Source organism: Botryllus schlosseri, chromosome 9 (assembly GCF_051294905.1).
Source record: "Botryllus schlosseri isolate E-star chromosome 9, Bs_hap1, whole genome shotgun sequence".
NCBI lineage: Eukaryota > Metazoa > Chordata > Ascidiacea > Stolidobranchia > Styelidae > Botryllus > Botryllus schlosseri.
In genome coordinates this window covers 20329798-20355695 of record NC_137244.1, presented here as the reverse complement: position 1 = coordinate 20355695, position 25898 = coordinate 20329798, and the positions used below count along the sequence as shown (strand labels likewise).

General features: G+C 41.3%; 1 protein-coding gene across 1 annotated transcript; it reads right to left on the bottom strand.

Annotated features, from left to right (window-relative positions):
- Nucleotides 1-6413: 6413 nt before the first annotated feature.
- LOC145447341 (uncharacterized) lies at nucleotides 6414-24390 on the bottom strand. Its single transcript, XM_080325762.1, has 23 exons — nucleotides 23896-24390; nucleotides 22810-23033; nucleotides 21624-22094; nucleotides 19904-20223; nucleotides 19065-19670; nucleotides 18559-18665; nucleotides 14380-18496; nucleotides 14132-14311; nucleotides 13515-13778; nucleotides 12910-13148; nucleotides 12694-12850; nucleotides 12547-12629; nucleotides 11986-12145; nucleotides 11754-11930; nucleotides 11214-11284; nucleotides 11083-11156; nucleotides 10888-11018; nucleotides 10643-10783; nucleotides 8965-9085; nucleotides 8745-8908; nucleotides 8562-8684; nucleotides 7830-7958; nucleotides 6414-7198 (listed from the first exon to the last, which is right to left on the bottom strand). The coding sequence occupies exons 2-23, from the start codon at nucleotides 23018-23020 to the stop codon at nucleotides 6956-6958; spliced, it is 8289 nt and encodes a 2762-aa protein (XP_080181888.1). The 5' UTR covers nucleotides 23021-23033; nucleotides 23896-24390; the 3' UTR covers nucleotides 6414-6955.
- Nucleotides 24391-25898: the final 1508 nt, after the last annotated feature.

Below are 25898 nucleotides of genomic sequence, written 5' to 3'. Positions count from 1 at the left end.
TTGCCAAATCTGTAATAGTTGCTGACGATTACCCCTGACGAGTGTTAGCCGAAAATATTCGGGTTATAGTCATTTTACACCAGGCAGATATTCAACTTAAGATTCCTGCTCTGTCGATATGAGGTACACAGAAGTGGTCAAAGTAGCCAAGAAAGTTACTCAAGTAGAAGTAGAAGTATCGACGAAAAAATCTACTCAAGTACGAGTAGAAGTACTTCTTACATGGGCAACCTAAAACTACTTGAAGTAGAAGTCGAATTGACTGACTTTAAATCTACTCAAGTAAGTAAGTAGGCTAGTTGTGAAAACGATCGTAATTCGTTCGCATGGACTGTCAAAAGCTGCAAATGGAGCGATGCGGGTGTAGAGAGCTTCGTTCATATTGATGCTTCCCGGGAGGTGTCAATTTTTGACAGAGTAAGAAGTCGTCCACATCATGGGAAGTAAATGATAGTATTGATATGGAAATGCGATACTAAACCTTAATTTACGCGAACACCCCGTTTTAGAGAATATCATGGCATGGCGCCCTTCCCCATATTATAAGGCCCCTATAGTTCAGTCGAAGAGCAATAGAGAGAAATTGTGTCGGATACGGCTTTAACACTTTGCACGATTAGTATACGTTAATAAAAAAATATGGCAGATCGTAAAAATGCCATATAGTGTATAGCTTTATTTTCGGAAAATACAAGGCATCGCTACACTTGCTTTTATACTTCAACATGTATGTTCTCCAGACAAAAGAACTGAAACTATAATTAGTATACAAATACTACTTCTAAAAAGCGGGAAAGATATTTCATGTATTTTTTCCAGCAAGTTTCAACGGTGGTCTGCTAAAACAGGTCTAACGTTAAAAAAGTTAAAGACCATTTTTCCAGATTAGGACACGTCATGGGCTGCTAGATATAATAGGTAATTGCTAGATTGCGAAACGGTAGTTTCAAACTTTATGGGGGGCCATACTTACCACGATGAAATATTTGGTATGGCGACAATGCGATGTGAACGGAACCACGCAACCCGGTATTCAAATTCAGAGGTGGTCAGTAACGAAGTACTTCTACTTTTTTGAAGTACTCAAGTAGTTTTCCTCTACTTCTAGTACTTACTCAAGTAGATTTTCTTTTCGCCACTTCTACTTCGTAATATTTTGGTATCTACTTACTTACTTTTCGCTATTTTCAGTTTCTCAAGTAGAAGTAGTTTATTCTTCCAATTAGGAAGATAGCCTGAGGAATTTAGGGGCTGTTTTCACGGAGTATCAACATTTAACTGTCATAAAAGTTGAGTAAAGCCCAGAATTTTCGTCGCGCTTCGCGCTCAGTGGATGCGGAGTAACCAGTATAATTTCACGAGATATATAATAGATAATGATTTATATAATACAGGTAGTGGGTTGGCGTGGTTCCGTTCACACCGCATTATCGCTCTTCGCCCATATGAAATATTTCATCACGGTATATATGGCTCATCATAACGTTTGAAACTCATGTTTCGCAATCTAGCATTTACTTATCATATCGTAATCTAGCAGTCCATAGCGTGTCCTAATCTGTAAAAGTGGACTCTGACTTTTTTTAGTTTTAGTGCTGTTTTAGCATACCACCATTGAAACTTTCTGGACTAAAGACACGAAATACATTTTCCGCTTTTAGAAGTATAGTATATAATATATATTTCACTTTCAATTCCCAGTATCATATACATTGAGTTCTAATTAATATCAGTTCTTTTGTCTGGAGAACATACTTGTTGAAGTGTGAAAGCAAGTGTATAGTAATGCTTTTAATTTCCGGAAATAAAGTTGCTCAATATGGCATTTTTACGATCCACCATTTTTTTTAACGTTTACTAATCGCGCAAAGTGTTTACGCCATATCCTATACAACTTCTCCGTATTGCTCTTCGACTAAACTACGGGCCTTATAATATGGGGGAGTGCGCCATACCATGATATTTTCTAAAACGTGATGTTCAAGGGAACAGAGGATTAGTATAACATTTCCATATCGATACTTTCATTTTCATCGCATGAGGCAGACGAATGCTTATGCTGTCGAAAATTGGATACCTCCTGGTATGCATCAATATGAATCAAGCTCGGCACCTTTCTCCTAGCTCAATTTGCAGCTTTTGACAAACCATGCGAACGAATTACCATCGTTTTCACAACTACTAACTTACTTGAGTAGATTTAAAGTCCGTCAATTCTACTTCTACTTCAAGTAGTTTTAGGTTGCTTGTGGAAGAAGTACTTCTACTCGTACTTGAGTAGATTATTTCGTCGCTACTTCTACTTCTACTCGAGTAGCTTTCTTGACTACTTTGACCATCTCTGTTCAAATTATATTCAGCGATACTTTCGTTAAAACATATTTGTCACTCCATATCTACTGTGCGCGAAGCGTAACGAAAATTCTGGGTATTGCATGACTTTTATGAAAATTAAATGTTGGTACTACGTGAAAACAGCCCCGAAACTCCTCAGGCTATCTTTCTCATAGGGAGATTAAACTACTTCTACTTGACAAACTGAAAATAGCGAAAAGTTAGTATTTCACAAAATATTACGAAGTAGAAGTAGCGGGAAAAAGACATACTTGAGTAAGTACCAGAAGTAGGGGAAAGCTACTTTAGTACTTCGAAAAAGTAGTACTTCGTTACTGACCACCTCTGGAGGTAGGGGAGATGTAGTACCGATGGATCAAAAATTGCAAAATGATCTCTGACGCTCAAATCTTCTGCTGAGAATAGCGGATCTGGTGCTGTCTCAACTCAACACTTTGATACAAGCTCTAACTATCGAGGACATTTACATGGATATTTTACTTTTCAAAAATTATTTATAAACGTTTAAAATGTGTGGCTCGAACGTATCATCGGTCCCCACCCGGTGGGTCCAATGGCACACGACCCTGGGACCTATGAGACATTGAGACATACGCCTAAAACTCAACTTTTTCAACTTGTTTTGTTGTGTACTATAACCTAAGCTACAGCATGCCAATGAAAACTGTTTCGTCGCTACCTACAAGAATAAAATAGGTTATACCGGAGCCTACGATACTTAAGTATCGTAGGCTTCGGTTATACCAACTCAAATGCTGGGATAAAATCATGTTTTGATTTCCGCCGAAACTTACAAAATTAATGCCACATACATACAGAGGTGGTCAAAGTAGTCAAGAAAGCTACTCAAGTAGAAGTAGAAGTAGCGACGAAAAAATCTACTTAAGTACGAGTAGAAGTACTTCTTCCATAAGCAACCTAAAACTACTTGAAGTAGAAGTAGAATTGACTGACTTTAAAAGTACTCAAGTAAGTAAGTAGTTGTGAAAACGATCCTAATTTGTTCACATGGATTGTATAAAGGTGCAAATTGAGCTATGCGAAAGGTGCCGAGCTTGATTCATATTGATGCATACCAGCAGGCAGCAGGTATCCTATTTTCAATAGCATAAGCATTCTCGTCCACATCATGGGATGAAAATGATAGGATTGATATGGAAATGCGATACTTATCCTGTTTTCTCGAACAGAACGTTTTAGAAAATAGCCTGGTATGGCGCCATCTCCCATATTATAAGGTCCGTAGTTTAGTCGAAGAGCAATACGGAGAAGTTGTATACAATGTATAGGATACGGTGTAAACACTTTGCGCGATTAGTAAACGTTATTAAAAAATATGGTGAACCATAAAATGCCATATTGTGTAGCTTTATTTCCGGAAATTAAAGGCATGACTACACTTGCTTTTATACTTCAACATGTATGTTATCCATACAAAACGACTGATATTCATTATAACTCAAAGTATATGATACTGGGAATTGAAAACGAAACATAAATACTAGTTCGAAAAATGGGACACGTTTTTCATGCCTTTGGTCCAGAAAGTTTCAAAGGTGGTATGCTGAAACAGCTCTAAAACTAACAAAAAATGTCAGAGTTCACTTTTCCAGGTTAGGAAGCGCCATGGATGGACATGGACATGCTAGGTTACGATATGACAAGTAAATGCTAGATTGCGAAACATCAGTTTCAAACGTTATGATGAGCCATATATACAGCGATGAATTATTTCATATAGGCGAAGGGCGACAATGTGGTGTGAAATTAGGGATGTCTAGTTCTAGATATCCCTGTGTGAATGGAATCACGCCAACCCGCTACCTAAATTATATTCATCGATACTTTCGTGAAATCATACTAGTAACGCCCATATAGCACCGAGCGCGAAGCGCGACGAAAATTCTTGGCTTTACTCAACTTTTATGGAAATTAAATGTTGGTACTCGATCCGTGAAAACAGCGCCGAAATTCCTCAGGCTATCTTCCTGATTGGAAGATTGAACTACTTCTACTTGACAAACTGAAAATAGCGAAAAGTAAGTAAGTAGATCACAAAATATTATGAAGTAGAAGTAGCAAAATCAAATCTACTTGAGTAAGTACCAGAAGTAGATGAAAACTACTTGAGTACTTCAAAAAAGTAGTACTTCGTTACTGACCACCTCTGCATAGGGGAGATGTGGTACCGATGGATCACTGGGACCGAAAATACTTGAAAAATTCTCCATGATAATTCCATGATTACACTCCGTAATTTTGTCTACAAGTACATGCTGACAGAATCTTTCCTCACATGCAAAAAAAATCGACCTGGATGAGTTATGGGGTCTGTGACGAATGATTTACGTTTTAGGGGGTGTAAAGTAAATTTGGATCGACATTTGCATTTTTCTATAACACCGTTCAGACTAACAAACCCGCCATAATTTTTGATGTGAGGTATAGGACTTGTATCAGGGTATATAATGGCACATATTTTTTGAATCAATAACATCCTCGAGTGGACTATTTTCAAGTTAATTACAATATTTATGGGGTGGGGGACCTATGGTACCATAGCCAAATCAAGCAAAATAGATGGACCAACTAATAACTTAACAACAGAAACTCGCCTACATATATATAGGCTGTAAATCATAGTTACCTGCGGTGTTTTATCGCTATTACGAGGTATTTGAAAGTCAAACGTCGATTTGCGGATAATATGTATGTGGCATTAATTTTGTAAATTTAGACGTAAATCAAAACATGATTTTATGCCAACATTTGAGTTGATCTAATGTATTTTATTCTTGAAGGTCGCGACGAAACTTTCTTCATTGGCTTGCTGTAGCTTAGCTTATAGTACACAACAAAACAAGTTAACAAATTCGAGTTTTTGAGCGTATGTCTCATAGGTCCCAAGGTTGTGTGCCTTTGGACCCACCGGGTGGGGACTGGGGACCGATGACACGTTCGAGCAACAAATTTTAAACGTTTATAAATATTTTTTGAAAAGGCGGATATTCATGTAAATGTCCTCGATAGGTAGAGCTTGTATCGAAGTGTTGAGCCAGCAAAAGATCTGCTATTCTCGGCTGAAGATTTAAGGGCCAGAGATCATTTTGTAATTTTTGATCCATCGGTACCACATCTCCCCTACATATTCTCGGAAAATCGATATTTCGACTTTCAAATGCCTCGTAATAGTGATAAAACACCCCAGGTAACCATTATTTACAGCCTCTATATATGTAGGCTTGTTTCTGTTGTTAGTGGGTCCAACTATTTTGCTTCATTTGGCTATGGTACCATAGGTCCCCCACCCTATAAATATTGTAATTGAATTGAAAATAGTCCACTCGAGGATGGTATTGATTCAAAAACATGTGCCATTATATACTCTGATACAAGCCCTATAATTCGCCTCAAAAATTATTGCGGGTTTGTTAGTCTTGAAGGTGATATAGAAAAATGTAAACGTCGGTCCAAATTTACCTTGAACCCCCTAAAATGTAAATCATTTGTCACAGACCCCATAACCCACGCAAGTCGAAGTTTATTGCATCTGAGGAAAGATTCTGCCAGCATGCCATTGTGAACAAAGTCGCCTACTGTAATCATGGGATTATCACAGAGAATTATTCAAGTATTTTCGGTCCCAGTGTCTCATCGGTACCACATCTTCGCTACAACCCACTTCCGTTCTTGACGTTTGCAAGACACATCGCGACGAGGGGCCTGTCCAAAAATACAACAGATACGTAAGAACTCTAGCTAGAGTACACCTCCAGCCCACAACCGTTACAGCTGTGGAGCATACCATGCTACTCACCACCTTCAGGTAACTTGACAATTAACCAATTATATACTCCTCAGAATGAATAAAATAAATAGTGTCAACTTACCAATCCATGAATCAGTTAAGACAATTCGGATAGACTGATAGAGTATGATGAACGCCACAATGTGACGATTCGCGAACAGCATTTCTATCGGGACACGTCAGATCATGCTACTGTTATTCTCTTAACCAGAACTACAGATGATGGGAGTCGTTTCAACCACAACGCAGACATCGCCCTGCGATCGTAAAGACCATATATTCATGTAAGTGGCGCAAAAATATAAACCGCAATCTCATGACAAAAATATTTCTTGGCAGAAAAAAAGATTCCATTTGTGTAGTAGCCACAACAAAAACCTCAACACAGCACATCCCCTGACCGAGCAGCTACACTCCTCATTTCAAAAACATAATTGCAGTGGTGTCACAATGTGAAAAAAATCAACCGATTCCATAATAATTAGTCGCAAAGCTAAGCTGTTTCGGCGACATATAGGTGGTATCTGTGCGAGAGATAGGGTAGGCAAACATTACAAAACAATGGCGAAGCGCAAAATCGGCAGTGGGTACAGTTCACAAGACAAAATACCAGTAACTGAACATAAACTAGCGGGACAACACATCTCATGAAGGCAAAACCATAAACTATCTCACGACTGACATGGCGATTTAAAAAAGTCTGTATTCTCAGTCAAACAAAATCAATCACACACGCCACCCGCCTCCACGCAAAGGTACGAGTCCACGCCTTTACCACAAGACAAAACCATGTCAAGACGTATGCTTGGATTTAACGAACGCGAGCCCGTGCGTTCTCATGTGAGTTCTCAATTGGGAGCCGTCCTCAAAGCGTTTGAAACAAACTGTGCACTTGTGCTTTTTAATGTTACAATCTGAGGACCCGTCCGGATTGCTTGCGTAGCCTTCCGTCAATCTGTACGGTAAACTGCCGTTAGCCTTTCGCTTCTCTTTCAATTGCGTGTCATATTTCTCGAGCAGTTTCCGTTTTCGTACCTGTCGGAAGCATAATGGATAGTGCAATACAATGATACGACAATACAGTATGTCAAAACTTTTTTCGAGTAGATATTGGTATTTGGTACATGCATGAAGCCAGTGACAACAATACAGGAAAGTATACTATACTATTCCAGAAGCAAAGCAAACAATAATATATTCAAATCTTTTAAGCAAGCTTTCTACCATTAGTAGCACATGAAATTATTTAGTGTATAAAATTCATGTCTTTAGAGACAGTTTGAAAGTGTCTTGCTAGGTAAAGGTATAGTATAATAATGTTAAATTATGTTCCAAATAATATCAGGACAGTACGTAGCATAGGGTTGTAATAGTGATATACTAATTAGCCTACTGATTCATTCCAGCCCACTTTCATTACAGCAGTGTGCACTATTTATATCATCATAGGACTGGCTGGTGATCTGCGACTCGCAAGTCACCACGAACTCGAGGTTGGATGAAGGGTTACCACAACGATTATTTGAATATGAACAAGCATACGTTCAAGCAAAAAAGTTTTATCACATGTTTCTAACCCTCAACGGACCTCGCAGGCACATGCATAAGATCATGCACCATTTTACGATATCAACGTACAAAGCAAGAGCCAAAGCCGCAAACAAACCTTGTGCTTAATGAACAAGTGTTTTGTGTGAGATGATTCTGAAGCAAAGCAAAGTCCACATTCCGTACACTGTATGGTGCCGGTAATACCTTCCATTTCAACATCGTCCTTATGCTCCAGAATATGCGCCTGAACGAGAAAACGAAACGTTACAAGGAAATTGACAATCACAATACACCATCAACATCAATAACCCGCAAGCGATGTGACGATTCACAATCATCGCTCAATGGATAGAGCTAGTATCGCTATGCTGATAAATTTGAGACGAATTCCAACTGTGAGCTGACTGAGAATTCAACCTTTGGTGCTCAATTTCGGTATGCCGAGTCTGCAGCGTACCTCACACAATATTCACCCAGTGCCATTTCCAGAATTAAAAGACTGCTCTCTATGGTTTGGAGCCACAATTCGAGTACCCAAATCCGAATCGAGCACCAATTGTAATGATGGAGTAGCGAGACATACCTAGATTATTCGCCAAGTCCAATAATAGTTATCAACTAGAATACTAGTTTTGATATTTTCTCCTATGGGGATTGTGGAAGTCTTGATGCCGTGATTGGTTGGCGATGCATGTAGCACAAGGCTACACATGTTGGTGGATATAACATTTGTGTGAAATGAATGGTCATTCCAATTGTGCCTAACCCAACTGCTCTGTGTTCAGTTGCGAGCATTTGCCGAGCTAAGCAAAATACTTCGGACGGATACAAAGTTACAATCACGCACCTGAAACTCGAGCCGATCTTCACTTCGGTGTTCACATTTCGCGCACAAATAGACAGATGGAAATTTCAAAAGCGAAAAGTCCAATCCCGCATCGCTCTGGTCGCTTCTGTCACCGGTATCATCCTACACGGACAAAATGATTTCGCATCCGTATCAAACACACACTGTATACATTCATCATACGTCGAACACCCGATTGCTCATAATCTTCTCCACTTCGCTATCGGAGTTTTCCGCGTATAGACTGGCGTTCGCTAAGTTTGCATGTCTTTGCGCCCGGCTCGACTTCCGTACAGGCCTGGTGAATTTCTTCCGGACTTTGCTGCTGACCGCATTGTTGCTTTGCTCTGTCAAAGCGTCGAGTTGAATGTACAGAGATTTGCAAGTTGCGAAACGAAATCACCTGCCGGAACGGAGCCTCCCTCGTCGGCATTGAGAACGGCCGGGTCAAACCGCTGTCCGATCGGAAGCTTCACGTATTCAATCCGCACGTCTTGTTTCGTGATCTCCTCCAGATGATGAATCTGCAACAAATAAATTCTGTCAACGCGACAGTAAGGTTTGCCAGTGAATTCGGCATTAGCAATGTAATAACCATAGGCGCTGAACTCTGAACTCCGACAATCAGGAAATTTCAATTACTCGCCTCGAGAACAAACGAATACGCATCTGTGGTGACGGCTAATAAACTAAAGTTACAGGAACTATTCTCACAAATGTGCGTGCTGGACTCTATATTCATTAGTCACTCTGATTTCAGGGTAGTCAGAAATTTCGATATCAAGAGCCTGCAAGGCAATTTTCTGATGTTCTGTTTTAGTATTAGCGTTAATCAAAATCAATTAAGCCGCTGTCTGTTCAAGATCAGTATGTATTTTAATCAATTGCGTCCATGTTCAATGTCTGAGCCAGTCTGACATCACAATCTCAGAAAACGCGATAGTTCCGGCCGGCGCATCATATCATATTCCGACACAGCAGGATATGACAATCGCCACATTTCGCCCAATAGAAATTGACATCTTTACATCTTCTGATGATTATGTTTAAGTATTAGCGGAAATCAAGTACGCATGCACGGCGTTATACGCACGCGTCGCAAATGCTTGCGGACATTCGATGTCATTCAGTTTCGCGATGTCAATCTTTAATCACAATCGAGAGCCAAAGCATTCTAGGCACGAGACGCGATCGATAGGCTAGTGATGATATATTTCGTAACAGGCCTATTGCACACACAATTGTGTAGGTCAACGATGGTATCGTGTGCAGGCCAGCGATGGTATAGTGCGTACTGGGCCTATTCCAGATGCGATTCTTCAAGCCAGAGGAACGAGGCTTGATGGAGGCGCGATAAATCAGGCCAGTGACGATCGCAGAGCGCGTGGCAATCAATGACTTCGGAATCATCTCGGCGCGAGATCGCGTTGCGTTACATCGTGCACAAACTATTCTCGCTAATTGGAAACACGCTTCTCGTTAATTGGCCGTGGCCGCGCACAACACTGATAAAATAAAACTTACGGAATTGCAACTGAATATTAACGTCAGAATGTTCATTTCAAAAGGACGGGGTTGTGCTACGCGCATGATTGTATTGCTTCTGATTTGATTAAGTGTTCAGCAGCAGTACGAAATACATTGCCTAATTCTAAATCGATCAATTCACCAGCCAGCCTAGCCGAATTCTGGGTATGCCGCATACCTAAAAAAATTCCTAGGTATGCCCGGCATACCTAGCATACCTGAGTTCAGCGCCTATGGTAATAACTAATAACTTATTATTACGAAAGCGATGCATCAACATTGCGTATTAATAAATTCAATGAAGACTGTTTCACAGAATATGAATTGATATATTCGGGTCACAGGTTACTCTAAGTTAGGTTTAGGATTAAAGGTCACCAAGCATCGAATCATGAAACAAGCAGATTCGTGAAAGATTAGACACTTTCGGGCACATTTTGGGTTTGAGCCACCTCGAATAATTTCTGTGCTCAAATTAAAAATGGATCAACCAGAATCTTAGATTGCGTAAACACGGGTGACAAAAATGTGAAGACAGCACCGCGGCAACTAACCTTTTTCAAATGTTTCTTCATAGATATGTTCTTAGCGAATCGGACTTTCCCAGCAGGGCAATGCGGACAGCAAAACATTGTCCGTATCCCCTGATGTTTCAAGCGGACATGATTGATTCTGGCGCTGGCAGACAGCAGTTCCTAACAATTAAAACATAGTTAATATCGTAATTGTCATGCTAGCATGGAACCACGATATAACAAGGAAGGATAACGGTAGAAAATAAAACGTGAAAATTCATCACCTTTGCACATTGACCACACGGAAATATTTTCTTCCCGTCCCTCATGAAGCACGCAGCATTCCCAACTGCACTCGAAACATTATTCAGGTCACGAGAACTGCCCGAGCCGTCAGAAACTGGATTGCCCAACCCTAGCATGTAAAGACAAGGGTGACGGTCAGAATTGAAATTTTCAAAATCACCGTCCATTCCAACCTTTCAAACGTAACTTGAGCGGTTGCATGGCATTTTGTCTGCCGAACACCAAATCCCCAGATTTTTTCTTCGTCCTGAACAATTCGGCAATCTTTCCGAGAGGCAAAAGAAAAAAGAATTGTGTCACTTACAGTTCTTTGTTTCCCAAGTTACCGGACGCAATTTGGGCGTTGCTGCCTTCGATTAATGCTGTGCGCGTCAGCTAAAAAGCAAACACATCATTCTATTTGTTGGCAAAGGATATCATCACAGCAGCAGAACAACACTATTGATAGTGAAAATGGAACCAAAACCCAAGAACAGTGCCTTGGAAAAATCGTTCAATTTACGGATTATGATTCCGATTGTCACATTGTCAAAAAACATAAATCAGGTGTGCCACCTTGAAATACGCTTTTACTGAAGACAAGCACAGTCGTAATTATCTGCGGGTGATCTATGCTATGCACCAAAAACATTGCATGTTTGCATGTGAAAGAATGGCACAATAATATGGTAATTAAATCATAAAGATGTTGATCTCAAGTAAATGTTCCATAAAAGACACTTAATCATGTAATTTCGATGGCGAACTTTAACAACAGTTTTTCCATTTACTACGTTAGGATATCACATTTTAATGCGCTGTGTTTTGGCCAGTACAGGAAATACATTGTTTGTCTTGTGCTCACCTTGTAAGAACCTGGCTGTCCTTTTCCGTCCTTCTTCGAATTCCCATTCACATCACTATCCATCACTGCCTTTGGATCATTCAGATCCGCATCACCGCTGGCCGTCACATCGTGAACGGTTTTCAAATGGTCTCGCAGAAGCGATTTCCTTTCGTATATGTTTTCGCAGAACAGGCACTAGAAGAACGGGCGCGTAAATTTCAGGCTAAAGCACCAGCGCAAAGTTTCAAACCTTGTATGCTGTGATGTGAATTGTAGGATGGCTCATGTGACCCTCGAAATGCTTTTGCAGAAGAAAGAGCTGTTGGGTGGCGTTGTTGTCGGTGAAGACCATGTCGCAAAGGGGGCATTTGTATATTGTTTTTGTTATCGCGACAATGCCGTGAGCAGACCTGAGAACAATGCATTTCACCAATCCAATCCATACCGTAATTTCAAATTGACCAATTCATTCGGAAATTGGCAAACTAGGCTCATGTGTGAATGGAGGTACATGGTACTACCACAAATTCACAATCACGCATGAAATTGTAACACATTACACCATTGTCCGATTTTTTTTTGCAAAAAAATATCCTGGATCACACCCCTGTTGTGGTGACTCAATTATCTTTAACGAAATCTCAAATCTGGTCAGATGCCGAGTTGCGGAGCCTGAAATACCACACTGAGCTCAACACCACGATCTAGTTGATAGCAGACTAGTGATACCATATCATCCAAGTAAAATTATTCCGGGGACACCAAATGAAGTCACCGGGGCACCATGCACACTATCACACTGAAATCAAACCTTTGATGGCTGGCTATGTTTTCCTGAGTTTTGAAAGCCATCGGACAATCCCGGCACTTATAAAAAGTCTGCAAATGTCGATCCTGAAAGAGAAAGAAGGTTTAACAAAATTGGTCTTCATATTTAAGACGATAAAATTCTGCGCACTTCCAAGTGTCGTGTTAGCAATTCCGCGTTTTTACAAATAAGGCCGCATAGAGTGCACTTGAATGCAGTGATTCGCGATAGGTGGAAGCATTGGACGCTAAGATGAAGGTTAAAATCAAATTCTCTTTTGTTTTCCGAGTTACCATCCTCTTCAACACTGAAAAGGTGAAAAAAAGAGTCAGTAACCCGATCTAATTACAGAATCTGTTTGCTTACCCAGAGTCAAACGTCTGACCGCATTCCGGGCAGGTGTGCGGAATAGCCCGCTTGTGCATCCTCATATGTGCCATGAAGCTGCACTGGTTCGGGATGGATACGCTGCAAATGTCACACACAAAGGTGGCCGTCTTGCTGGCATTGCCACTTTTGTCAGGTGACGGAGGGGGTGATGTGCGTTGGAAATGTTCTTCCAGCGTTTCAGCGCTTGATGCCGTGAAGTTGCACTCGGTACATGTCTGAATAAAGAAATCCAGCTCAAACCACTATTACCTACATAGGCGTACAGTTTTAAAATGACATCAACAACAGAAATCTCAAGTAGAATATTCGATAAGTCCCGCATAATCTTAGCAATTATTTTCAAATGAATTCGGTTACCGGTAAATAAAATATAGGTATCGTACCGGTACAGCACGTTGTACCAGTAATCACAGGATAATACAAGATCTATCCACGGTCCTCCAAGCTCGATTGATATTTACATTTCCTAATCAGATCACCAAATTACTCGATGACAATTCAGATTTTATAAATATATACGAGCGTAGGTCCCTCCAAATTACATTTTTCAATACAAAATTAAAAAGCAAGGAATATATTACCAGTGACATAGGTGCACCAGTCACAGAGCTGTCTAGATCACTGCTGGCAGTGGAAATGTTCCTTTGTCGTGACGTCAAATCGTGATTGGCAGCAGCACTATTCTCCAGAAACCAATCCTTGGAACGAGGTTCGCACATGGACAGAGGTAAAGGCGATATATGAGCATTATTGAATTGCATGCCGTCGCTGTGCTGGCGAGCGTGCATCAGAAGTTTGCATTTATTCAGGAACACCATATCCTTATCACACTGCATGCAGCGTACCTGCAAAGAAGCCATTAGGTATTCACGTTTTGAAATAAAACTGCTTTGATTATTGTTGCATTGACAAACAGGAGAGTGTTTAAATGAAGAATACAAACATGACTCATGCGACAGAGATAAAAAAAATACTCTGCATAAGCAATAAAAAATACAGCCATATCACTTGCTATCACAGCTAATTGAATGTATAGAAATATAGAGATTGAAATTTTCCTGAAATGTAACCATTCACAAAATATGAAGGATAAATAAAATTTATCTGCCACATACAGTCAACTTAGATTCAGACCTAAACAGAATACCAAACGATTCAGACAATGTCACACATTGCTAATATAGAGAAGCTGGCTTACTTTAATTAGGATACTTCTACGGTCGTGATGATCTTTCAAACACTCCCTGAACAGGAAACGGTCTTCGCAAGCGAGACAAGGAAAACTTTCCTGCTCGCCCAAATCAAGACCAACAGGAGGCTGCGGTGGCACGTAGCTCGAAACAGGATTGGGAGACGTGATCAAACTCAACAACACAGACTGTAAAAGGAATCCGTCGTAGTAGTACGAAACTTTGACATAATTGAAGCGTAGCAAATAAACAATACCTGGAAGTTACTGGCATCTTGTTGACTATCGCTGCCCGGCGAAAGAACTTTTGTAGTGACACGTGGCGTGTCGAGAGTGCCCGTAAGTCCTGCCGTGCATCTCGATTTCGTCAAAAAAGAAATCGAAGATGCCACTTGCTTTGCCACGGACGTGTGAGAGCGTCGAGAGGACGAAACATTCGATGGTTCAACTGTCTTCAACTTCTCTATAATTTTGGCACCGATGTTTCTTTGCAACGTCGACTCGTTTACAGATAATGGAACACTGAACAATTGTGGCTTGGTACTAGCGGCGGTGGACAATGAACCGACAGACAGAGGAACTAAACCGCCTGGAAAACTTCGTACGATAACGGGAGAAACAGTGGCGGAGGTTGAAATGTTTGTGACGATGACCCTTGCTTGCGGCCTGGTTGTCGGAATGATGTACTGTACATTCGTGTTCGACCGCAATTGAGTGGAAATGGATCGAGGCGCGCTAGACACTTTCACATTCACGATTTTCGGCGTAGACAAACTTTTATTATCACCGGCAGTTGCTTTGCTGGTGTTCCTGGCGACTAATTGTATTGTAGGCGCGCCGATCGCTTTTCCGTCGCTGGTACTGAGATAAAGAGGAAGCCGGCCTGGCACACGCTGATAACTGGAAGGGATAGTGATTGGCACTTTGGCTGAAGCGGACGACACAACATTCGTGCCCGCGGACGCTTGCAACGCAGACTTTGGCAAGTAACGAGCTACAGGTTCCGCGGTTTTCGAATCCGGTTTCTTCTTGGGAATCACTTTCGAGATTTTGACTCTTTTCGGCATCTTTTTGGCATCCGCGTTCGCGTCGCTATCGTTTCCACGAGCCCTTTTTCTCTTCAGGGGGCTGGACTTGGCTGCTGCTGCTGCCTCCTTCTCTTTGATAGCCGCCATTCTCGCAATTTCTTCTAGTTCCTTGGTGATTTGTTCGTTTATTTTCGCCTTCTCCAACAATTTCGCTCTCTGATCTGCTTTGCTCTGCGATGACGCATCCGAATCATCATCACTCAGTGTAGTCTTTTTGCGCTTCTTTTTATCTTTCTTTTTCCTCCTTTTCTTAGACTTTCTCGGTGCGCTTCGGTCAGAGCCACCCGCTTCCTCTTCCTTGCTCAACATCGCCGACTGGTGAATAATATCGCCACGTGTAGACCGAAACGCCGTGATACGCAGCTTCAGCGCACTGCCAACTGCAGCAGTCTTATCGGAACTCACACTGCTTGCGGGAGTCGACGACGTGACGGAACTTGCGACAGTGCTACTAACCGCAGTTTTCGACACAGCCGGAGAAGCCACCGACAAAGTCGTAGGCTCGACAGCTTTGGAAACGGAAACATTAACGGCCGGCGCGCTCGTCTTGGATTTGCTAACGGGAACAGTGGTTACAACCGTAGTCACAGGTGCTTTCGAAGCAGCCCGGAGTTTCGATTGCGCGTCATCAAAGTACCTTCGCTTGAACGGCATCGCAGAGGTGGACCAGTTCTTTTTCGCTGGCTTTTTGATCTCATTGACACTGCGGTTAGCGGCGACTGTGTGAGTAGTTGCATTGGCAGCAATAGAAGATGTCACAGAAACCGGGCTGATCGACACGACAGGACTAGAGCTAACCGCTGGTTTTGGTTTGACCATGTCAGATTGCACGACAGATGGTTTCGTCTTGTTCGATGTATCATTCTTAGAGGCAATCATTTCCATTGGTTTATCAGATTTCGTTTCACTGGCCAACAGCTTGCTTGGCGACTTATCCAATTTCTTTTCCTTGGGCAACGGCACGGATACCGGTGGCTTTGCAGACTTTTGTTCTTTCGGTACATTCGTCGGTGGTTTATCCGGGATTTTTTCCGGCAAAACCGACGCTTTAACCGGTAGCGTATCGACCTTCTCTTTCGAGGGAGACGTACTTTTCGCCGGCGACTCGGAAGATGCCTCTTGCAACAAAGAATCGAACAGCATGAACATGCTACCGCTTTTGTTTCCCTGTTTCGTTTTGTTCTTTTCGACGGCTGAGGTTTTCTTCATATTGCTCGGCATACTATCTTTTGAAGTGAAAGTGACAGCTGCGGTGGCGACCGCGCTTTTGGGCGCTTGAGGTTGTTTCTGTTTCAGCCTTTGGCTACTGTGCTCCTTCATATATTGCCTCTGTTTGTCAAGCACGCTGTGCGCGACAGTAACACTGGTTTTGCTCGGAGTGAAAGTACCGATTGACGATGTGGTCGGCGTGGGCTTGGTATTTGTGCTGGGGAGAACACCTTCTAAAATTCTATGCTTTTTGAAGTTGAGATGTCGAGTTTCGTTAGGGAGGTGTCTCTTCGGAGCTGTCGTGGGAGTGAATGTGGTAGAAACAACAGGATGCGTCTTTGGAACACTAAGATGGTCTACTGTGTGGATGCTTTGTTTCAGTGGCATTGCATCATCTTCTGGCAGTCTTCTAGTTGGTAAACGCACGGAAGAATCAGACGAAAAGAAGAGATGATTTCCACGAGGCGCAATCGAACTAGGAGGCGGCACGGCATTGGGCGGTGTCGAAGCGTTACGAAAATCGCGAATAGGTGTTTGAGTTTTCTCAGCCACGATACGGTCTGGCTCTTTATTCAACCAGTCCAGATTCATATTGACATTATCACTTTGCATACTGGTTAGCGATGAAAAAGTTGTGGGTGCCTGATCAACAAGTACCGAAGAGGACTGTACTTGTACTGAACTGGGTAAGGATGATATGGCGGACGGTGCGACAATTGATTTTGGCGGAAGAGTTGATATTAGTGCAGGTATTTGCAACGGCAGTGTAGACGCAGACACTGAATGCGAAGGGTACAAAACTGAGGATGGAGGAACATGTATTTTGTCATCTTTAACGCCGGCATAGTGGGATGTCATAGAATGCAGGAAGGTATCGGATGACATGCGCAACGTTTCTGAGAAATTAGGAAGTCTTGGCACAGGAGGCGGGAAAAGAGTTTGTGACAGAATAGGAGGAGCTTGTTTGTACCTTGACGAGTCCCCATATCCCGGATTAGGTTGTGCAAGTGATAAAGGGGCGGGTTTACTCAACATACGTTGAGCATTTGACAGGGTTGATATTGTGTGGGAAATGTAGGCACTAGTGTACGGTGTAGCGCCAGCCACGGTATGATTGACCCTCATTGCCGGAGCTTCGGTGACCTTTTTCGTCCTCAAAAAGTCATGAGGGAGAGGTTGATTGACCGCGGCGGATTTAGGTTGCACCCTAGTTTGCAGATGCTTCACCTGAGACACGGGGGTCGTGCTGGGAACATTTTGAGACTGAAAAGCCTGAATTTGCTGTAGTCTCAATTGCTGTTGCTGCAATTGTTTTACAGTTTCCATCTGCTGTCTCAAGTCATCGCTTGCAGGAATGGAAAATGCCATGCGAGATTTTGCGGCCGAGGAATTCAACTGGGGCTGTTTCGGGGCTTTTTTGCCAGTGGTTACGGGTGTTACTTTATTTAAACATATGGACTCGGCCTCGTCGTCGGATTCAAAACCAAATGTGGGATCAGACGAGCCGCCCACCGTGCCACTTTTAGCGGTGGTCTTTCCTCGGTCAGTGCCAGACTTGTGCCGAGTCACGCCAAACGGTTTCCGATCTTTTGTGGCTACCACCTGGCTACGAGAAGTGACATTTTGAGATGTTGTTACGCTATGAGCGGGAATCATATCAGACACGGATGACAAATTCGACGCACCCATCAAACTACGACTACTTTGCTGAGAGTTTCCCATCATGCCAAAATTAGGCGTCAGAATATTCATATTAGCATTCCATTGATTGAAGCTAGGAGGTTCTTGTAGTGATACATTTGCAGTTGTCGGGTGATTAGATGCAGTTGAGATGGGCTGCATTTGGGAAGTAGTGATAGATGTCTTGGGAACGCTCGGCTGAGATGGCCACCCAGTTTCAGAGTAGTGTATTAGATCCGGTACATTATCGTTCGCCAATAAATTTGACAGATCGTCTTGACTGCTAGGATTGCCGTCCTTTGTCACGTACATCAGTACGGGATCAGGTTGGTTGGAGGTGGGCGGTCTCTGATCTTGCGGATGAGATGGCAGATCGGTGGGAGAGGTAAATTTGGGTCTGTAAAGATACGGAGTGAACGGAATCATTATACAGCATATGATTTATTTGATAGTACTCACGGTGCAAATATAGCGTCCGCCAACTCATCGGGGAGATTCGATTTACTGGCCGGTGACATAGAGGGATCGCTGACAGGGCTGATGGCTTCATATTGAGACCCCAGCAGCTGAAAATATATACCGTATTCACATTATACGCTGATGGCTTATGGCCTCCCAAATCAGGGAAGGGAACTATCCCTAACAGAATGACAAATTTTTTTCATGAAAGCTGAATAAATGAATTGTTACACTCGAACAAATGCAGCCAGCAGGTCACGAAAAAATACTAGTGGAATGTCAAATCTGAAAATAACACCAAGCCCCGGGTTTTGTTGAAGTTATTGAAGTAGCTAAACAATATATGTGCCAGGACGATGAAATCTATCCTGATTGTAACGAACCTGCCTAGTTGGTGACACTACTGCTTCACCCAAGAAAATATCATTAAGCTGCTTCAGTTGGTTCGTAATTCATATGGGCTGGGATAAACAAGAAAACATATTTATGACTAAAAACAGTCAAACCTTTTCCACAGTGGCATGTCCGGCATTGGTGGCTTTATTCATCAAGTCAATTGTGGACGTGCCGGAGCTCGGCTGCACCCCAAATTGATCCGATTTATTCCCAGTCTGTCCCAAAACAGAGGGCTGCTGCATTGTTTGTGCCCCTGCTTTTTTCATGCCGCTGGACGAAAGTTGTTCCAGAATGGCGTTTTGCTTCTCTGTTAACGACTCTTCGCACGGCAATTCATCTCGTGGTTGAAACCGATTCGGATATGAAGCGAAGCCTGTGCCATACACATCAGTCGAATATCCAAATCCAATATTTTGGTCGGGAGTTATCAAAGGCAGATTCGATGAGGATTGAGCTGAAGTAGTGCTTACAAACAACGAGTTTGGCGACATAACAGCAGACTCAGGACCCCACAGACATTCTGGATCAATATCAGCGTTTGGATTGTGAAATGAGCCGATATCGTTGATAGGGTTCAAGGCATCTTTAATTGGTGTAGGCAATTCGTTCAAAGCTTCGTTCGATGCCATCATACGCTGCGAAGGTGGTTGAGATTGAAATCCGACAACAGAATGCTGTGTAGTAGGAAACGTTTTCGGGCTTACAACTTGTTGAATCTGTTAAAAAGTGAAAAAATATGCCTAATATTAAACAAGGACCTATGTTTACCATTACCGTGATTTATTAAACACGTGGAGGGGCGAAATATCTTAGAAATCTTACATGGGTTTGAGGGAAATAAATATCACAATGCACAGGAAATCAGTCTCAAGTAAGAATGGCAGCTTCAAAGTAATCTTGAAATTCATCGTTCCTAAGGTTAACTTACGGCTGAATAATTGCAAAATACCTGCGGAGAATGATGCATATCCATGTATCCTGGAGTTCTTGTATGTTGTTGAACTGACGCGTTCGCCCCAGGTGTGGCGGGCTTATAATATATGGGGGTGCCAGCATTGTACGACTGTGGGGTTAGCGGTGTTGCCGGGTCTCCAGAATGGTTTGAGCCACACGTAGGGCTCGGTTGTTGGACACTGCCAGGTCGGCTCAAATGTTCAGATGTACTTGATGCGGCAGAAAGAGGCCGAGGTGGATTAGTAGGTACTGGGTGCTGTCTCGTACCAGGCAGAGGATGAACAAATTGATTGCTTTGAACCTTTTTTTGTGTGGCTAAATAAAATGGAGCAATGCTAAAATATCTAGATCTGCATAAAATTATCAGTCGTTACATTACATAGTAAATTATTTACAACAAAGCAGTCATTATACCAGGGGTGGAGAACCGTTTGATTACTGTGGGACGCAAGAATCGCACATTCTTTTATCATTCTAAAATTCTGTATGAAAAACACAAAGCAGAAGAGTGATGCTACATCGGGCGGGTAGAATTTTGAAGGGGTTGAATAAGCTAGTCTATGCAAGGTCCGAATCATACGATATTTGCTTATTGAGCAATGCTCCAACTGATCATGTATTTTTCCAGATGGGAAAAACTATTTATAGATTAAATAATAACACAAGAGATGATCTACCAATTGCGCATTGTAATAATACCTTGACAATCACCTTGAAAGTAACATCATGTATGTGATGATGTGGTACTGCAAGGGCACGCAATCGAGTGCTTGCATTACATCAGAAATCTAGCAAGTGGTTTACCGTAATTTAGTGCTCGACAATTTCTACCAAAGTTTAATGGGGATAAACTGAATATAAATTACCAATAAGTGCAATTAACTTCATGAAAAAATTGATACAAACGTACCTATTTATGCTATGTTGAATACTGTCAGAAAATTAAGTCACGGGGCATATGACAAATACAAGAGGGCTAAATGTGGCCAGGGGTTCTGCAATCCTATTCGAGAACCAGGTTTGGGGATTCGGAGTCAGTGTTGTGACATTTTGAGTAACTTAGGAGTTGGAGTCACATTCTTCAATTCATAGAAGTTGGGAGTGAGAAGGAGTCATAAGTACTAAGTAGGGCAAGTTTTTGTTGCAGTTAAATCCATGGAAAGTTGCATTTATTTTTGACAAAAGTTGCAGAAGTTGCATTTTGCTCGGTTGAACAGAATAAAAAAGAAAAAAGGGTAAACTTCCCAGATTGACTAAAAAAAAAGGTCAATTTTCCGGCTAAGCTCCAGAAATACCTGTAAAAGCGTTACTTCGGTGCTGATTTACGGTGTTTCAGTCCAATTTGGCCGTGTACTTTCACAAAAAATCAAAAAAGTTGCAGAATGTTGCGAAAAGTTGCATGAAAAAAATGAACAAAAGTTGCAAAAAGTTGCACTATAAGATTCCTTCAAACAGCTTAAAACAGCATTCTACATATTTTACGAGTATTTAGGAAGCTGTCGGAAGCTGTAAAAAAAAGTTGCAAAAGTTACAAAAACTTGCCAGTAGTCATAAGTTGAGTCGCTACCAAAGTTGGAGTCACAATTTGGAATCAGTCCTGTTTTACATGATGATATGATACTGTCTTCAATTAGGTACCCAATTTACAAAAGCATAGAAAAGTGGTAAGATACGCACTCGCACTAATTACCGAAAAATACCTTATGTCAACTAACCTCCAAGTTGGAAATGAGGCACGATCGGTTGAACTTCGGATGGTACGATAAATGGAAGTGACCCCATGTTAGAATTTGCAGCCAGCTCCCCAGAACTAATGGCAGTCGTGTGTAATGCCACAGTTGCTTGCTCCATGTCAAGGTTATTGCCATATTGACTGTAATTGGACTTGGCAGGGTTCCTTTGGGAATGTGGCATATTATTGGTTCTGATTTGTTGAAAGGTGGATTTGGTATTTGATGGGTTCTGTTGCGTGAGCTTCGACGGAACTGCTTTCGGAATATTATGCTGGGGTATTGAACGATTGAATGCTGGGTTCTCGTTTTTCACAGGATCAATCTGGCTCTCAATGGATGATAAAAAAAGTGAGCCCAAGCTTCCGATGCCTTCACTTCCATTTCCTAATGTATTGTTCCTTGCACTTGGTTCACGCACAATGTCTGATGACAAAAATGCGTTCCCTGGCAGTGCTGAAACACAACAACGAACAAGCGATAAGACTCAAGCTTAGACTATGCATTAGCATTAGCATGGAACACGATCAATAACAACTAGTTGAACCCACAATCTCCACTAGTTTTTTAGCATTGAATGGTCATCGTCATTCATCACCATTATAAATATTAGTACATTCATTCTAATATATTTCCATGTAAATAATTGATTGCTTCACAGTAGCACAACTACTTAATTAGTGGCCTAGAGTCTCAACACTCTCCGTCAAGATTGGTCAGGGCAAATACAGCTGGACTTCATAAAATGGCATCATCTGCTAGGCCTACTACAGTGTGATATTAACCAGACGAATGTTAAATTGTAAGGAGTGTTCTAATCAAATCATCAAAAATCAACACATCGCAAGCACAACAACCATGGAAGAAACAATCGTCAGTGACAGTTTCCTAGTTTAGACACTTTAGACATGGTTCTTCGCTTTTAAATGCGTAAATAATTTCATACGCTTCTGTGAATCACTTGTTATTAACAAATACAGTGATATATGATATGATTTGGCTGTCAATTTGCTTATACATAATTCCTGTATATAATTGATACATTTGCAAAATAATCTAAACATCAAATAGTACTTACAGTATTTGATTCTAAATATTGCCTTATGGTGCTAATTTCCTATAACAGGCAATTTCCTGCAAAATTTCAGAGTTCCATGCAATTCACACATACCATGATCAAGTTCTGGGATTTGGCTTAGTTGAGTCTGTGGATCCAGATCTGTTGAGAATGGAAGGTCTGTTTGAGGAAATGGCAGATTTGCCACCCCCTGCCGCACATCAACATTCTGCCCACTGCTGATCTGATGAAGAGTGGTCGCCACTTGTTGATGTTCTTCAAAAACGGCCATAAGATCTGAGAGATCAGGTGCGCCATGGGCCATTTGTTGCGTTATTCTAAAAATTAATTCAGTCATTAATATAATTTAAAAGTTGATGCCAGTAGTGACAAGATTTAGGGCAAGCATCCCAGTGCAGAAAGAACATTAGTTTTTTTTGAGAAGAAACTGTAAAAAATGAACTTTGTTTATTCGAAAGATCGTAATATATTGATGTAGCCATGATATAGCGAGCGAAAAAAAATATCGAATGCTGCTTGTGTGTAGTTTATTACGTACGCTAACTTAAAATACAAAACATACCCTGCCTAAGATGTTTTGTCAGCTTGACCAGACACGCACTTGTCAATGTATTGGGCTGTGTTTTTACCTTGGTTTGCGAAAAAAAAGATGTCTGTGGAGTCCACAGCAAAAACGTTTTACCGCAAAAACTACTCAATTGACAATTAAAAAGATAAAATATCAGGACAGTAAGCTTCATTTTGAAATTACACAACTATGAACAGAGAAGCGCCAAACCAGATTATGATCTTGAATCAAGTTCGCAAATCAATAGTTAGTCAAGTAAAATGATCTGGGAAAATCATGTTAACTGAACAATGTGAACATAATATTGTGGACTGGACCAATTCCTCAACATTTTTGGCAATCGAAGGCAACACAATCCATGTTGTGATGCCAAGAATAAATTTCATAAATGGACAATGGACATGACAGATCCTACATACAATTGCATGAAATCTTATCCATTCTGTTTTAGGTTTACATTAATGGCAATGACAATTACTTTTGAGCCCATAACTCAAACCGCATTATACGTCCATATATATATCAATTATCAAACACTATTTAAAAAGAAGAATTGACAGATGAGCGACACTTAATCACATAGATATATGTTTTCTGAGGTTGTTACTCACTTTATAATTAACTTTCTATGTATCCTTTGATCTGCTTCTTGAGTTCCTCACAGTTTGACATTATGAGAATGTCACTGCTGTAAAGCCAGCAGAAAAAATATTGGGTACGAATAAGTAAAATGGAGTATTCCGAGTACAAGTGATAAAGTACACCTTTAAATGAATATATCATTAAGATGATATTCTAGTATGTCACTAAAATGAAAGTAGGTTATATGCTGCTGACATGCCTATATGCTTATCAGAAACTAAGCGTATACTAGGCCTATGCAATGCAACTGTATTCAACTCCAGTGATTAACTGTGTACAATTATAATGTGGTTTATATCAGAAATGATGCTTGTACAGAGCCTGAAAAATGTTAACTAAACGAGGACAACACGGTTTCCGCTTTAGACTAAAATCATAGAACAAACAACACAGGCTAATGCACGGCGTCCCGCGACATTGCGCTTACGAACTACGATACACATCCAGAACAAAATAATTATGACAGTTTTGTTTTCATCGCTAATCCGCAATTGTTATTTACTCACCAACATATATAACGAAATACCTCCGCTCACCAACTAAACGTATCGATGAGGTTTTATATTAACATATCGACATCAAACGGCGCTTTTCTATCTCTCTCGATGTAGAAACTGCAGACAACATAGCAAGCCACTAGGAGGCATACGCCATGTCATAGGTTGGAATACCTCAACTCAGAAGCAATGTGCTGTGTCGGATCTGAATGAATGAGATCTAAACACAGTTTTAACGGGTGTACGTACACTGCACAGTGCACAGTCACTTCGTCTTTATTGGAGCAATACCGCTTTTTATGAATTAGATTCGTCGTAACCATAGCGTGCCGTCTTCTATCGCTAAATGACTGGCTATTTTGTTTGATAATTTGATGATATCCGCCTTACATGAACACGAATTACCGAATTTACGAGAACTAATAGAGGTTCGAGGCTACCTAGTCATCGAGCTTGCTACAAACCGGTAATTCTTATTAACCTTGCCAGACATATGCTGGCGACCACGCGTAAACATCTCAACGAAAACGGGGCAAAAACAGGCGATAGTACATGGCGAAAACCAGCGCAAGCTGGTTCCAGCCGGTTTGTGACGTAGTGTCTCGTAGATGAAAAAATGCGTGAACTCATTTTCCTCTCTCATGTTCTCGTAAGCCAGTTTCTTTGTTTGTGACGTAATAACTCGTCGTGAATGTTTAAAATCAGAAAAAAGTAGATGCGGAAAACGAGAGAATAAAATGATAGCCGAAAAAGAGAACACGGTTCCTCATCACGGCCTGAGCCTATATAAACAAGCGATGTACCGCCGATTGCTTGGTCTAGCGTGCGCGAAGCTGTCGTTTCCTGCGGTGCGCGAGCTTCGAGGAATTGGAGCTTGTATGTGGGAACTCAGTATGTGATATCGATCGATGACTATCTAGTCTTCGCAACTTTGTTTGCAGCTTCCTAAATACTCAGAAGTTGTGTAGTGTGGTGCTTTAAGCTGTTCGGAGGATTCTTATATTGCAACCTTTTGCAACTTTTCTCCATTTTTTCATGCAAATTTTTGTAACTTTTTCGATTTTTAATGAAACTTTTTTTTCGATTTTTAATGCAACTAACTTTTTAGTGGAAATATTTGGCACCATGTGTAAATAGATCGGTTGATTATTTCACGGTCGTTCGAATTTGAGGTCCTTTCTGATTTAACGTGACACGTCCAGGCTAGGCCACCGGACATTATATTTTCACTTGGTCAAATTTTTTAAACTATTGATTTTGTCGAAGTCGCCAACGCTGAGTTTTTCTACAGTGCCTTGGATACGGACCGATTCGAGTATCTCATACCCTAATAATTTCAAGGAACTTGTCCGTAAATGCAACTTTCTGCGGATTTTACTGCATCAAAAACTTGCCCTAGTGATGAATGAAGTCATTGAGGACGGAAATAGTGACTGATATCGCGGCTGCCTCCGGGAAGATGCAGTCACGTGACG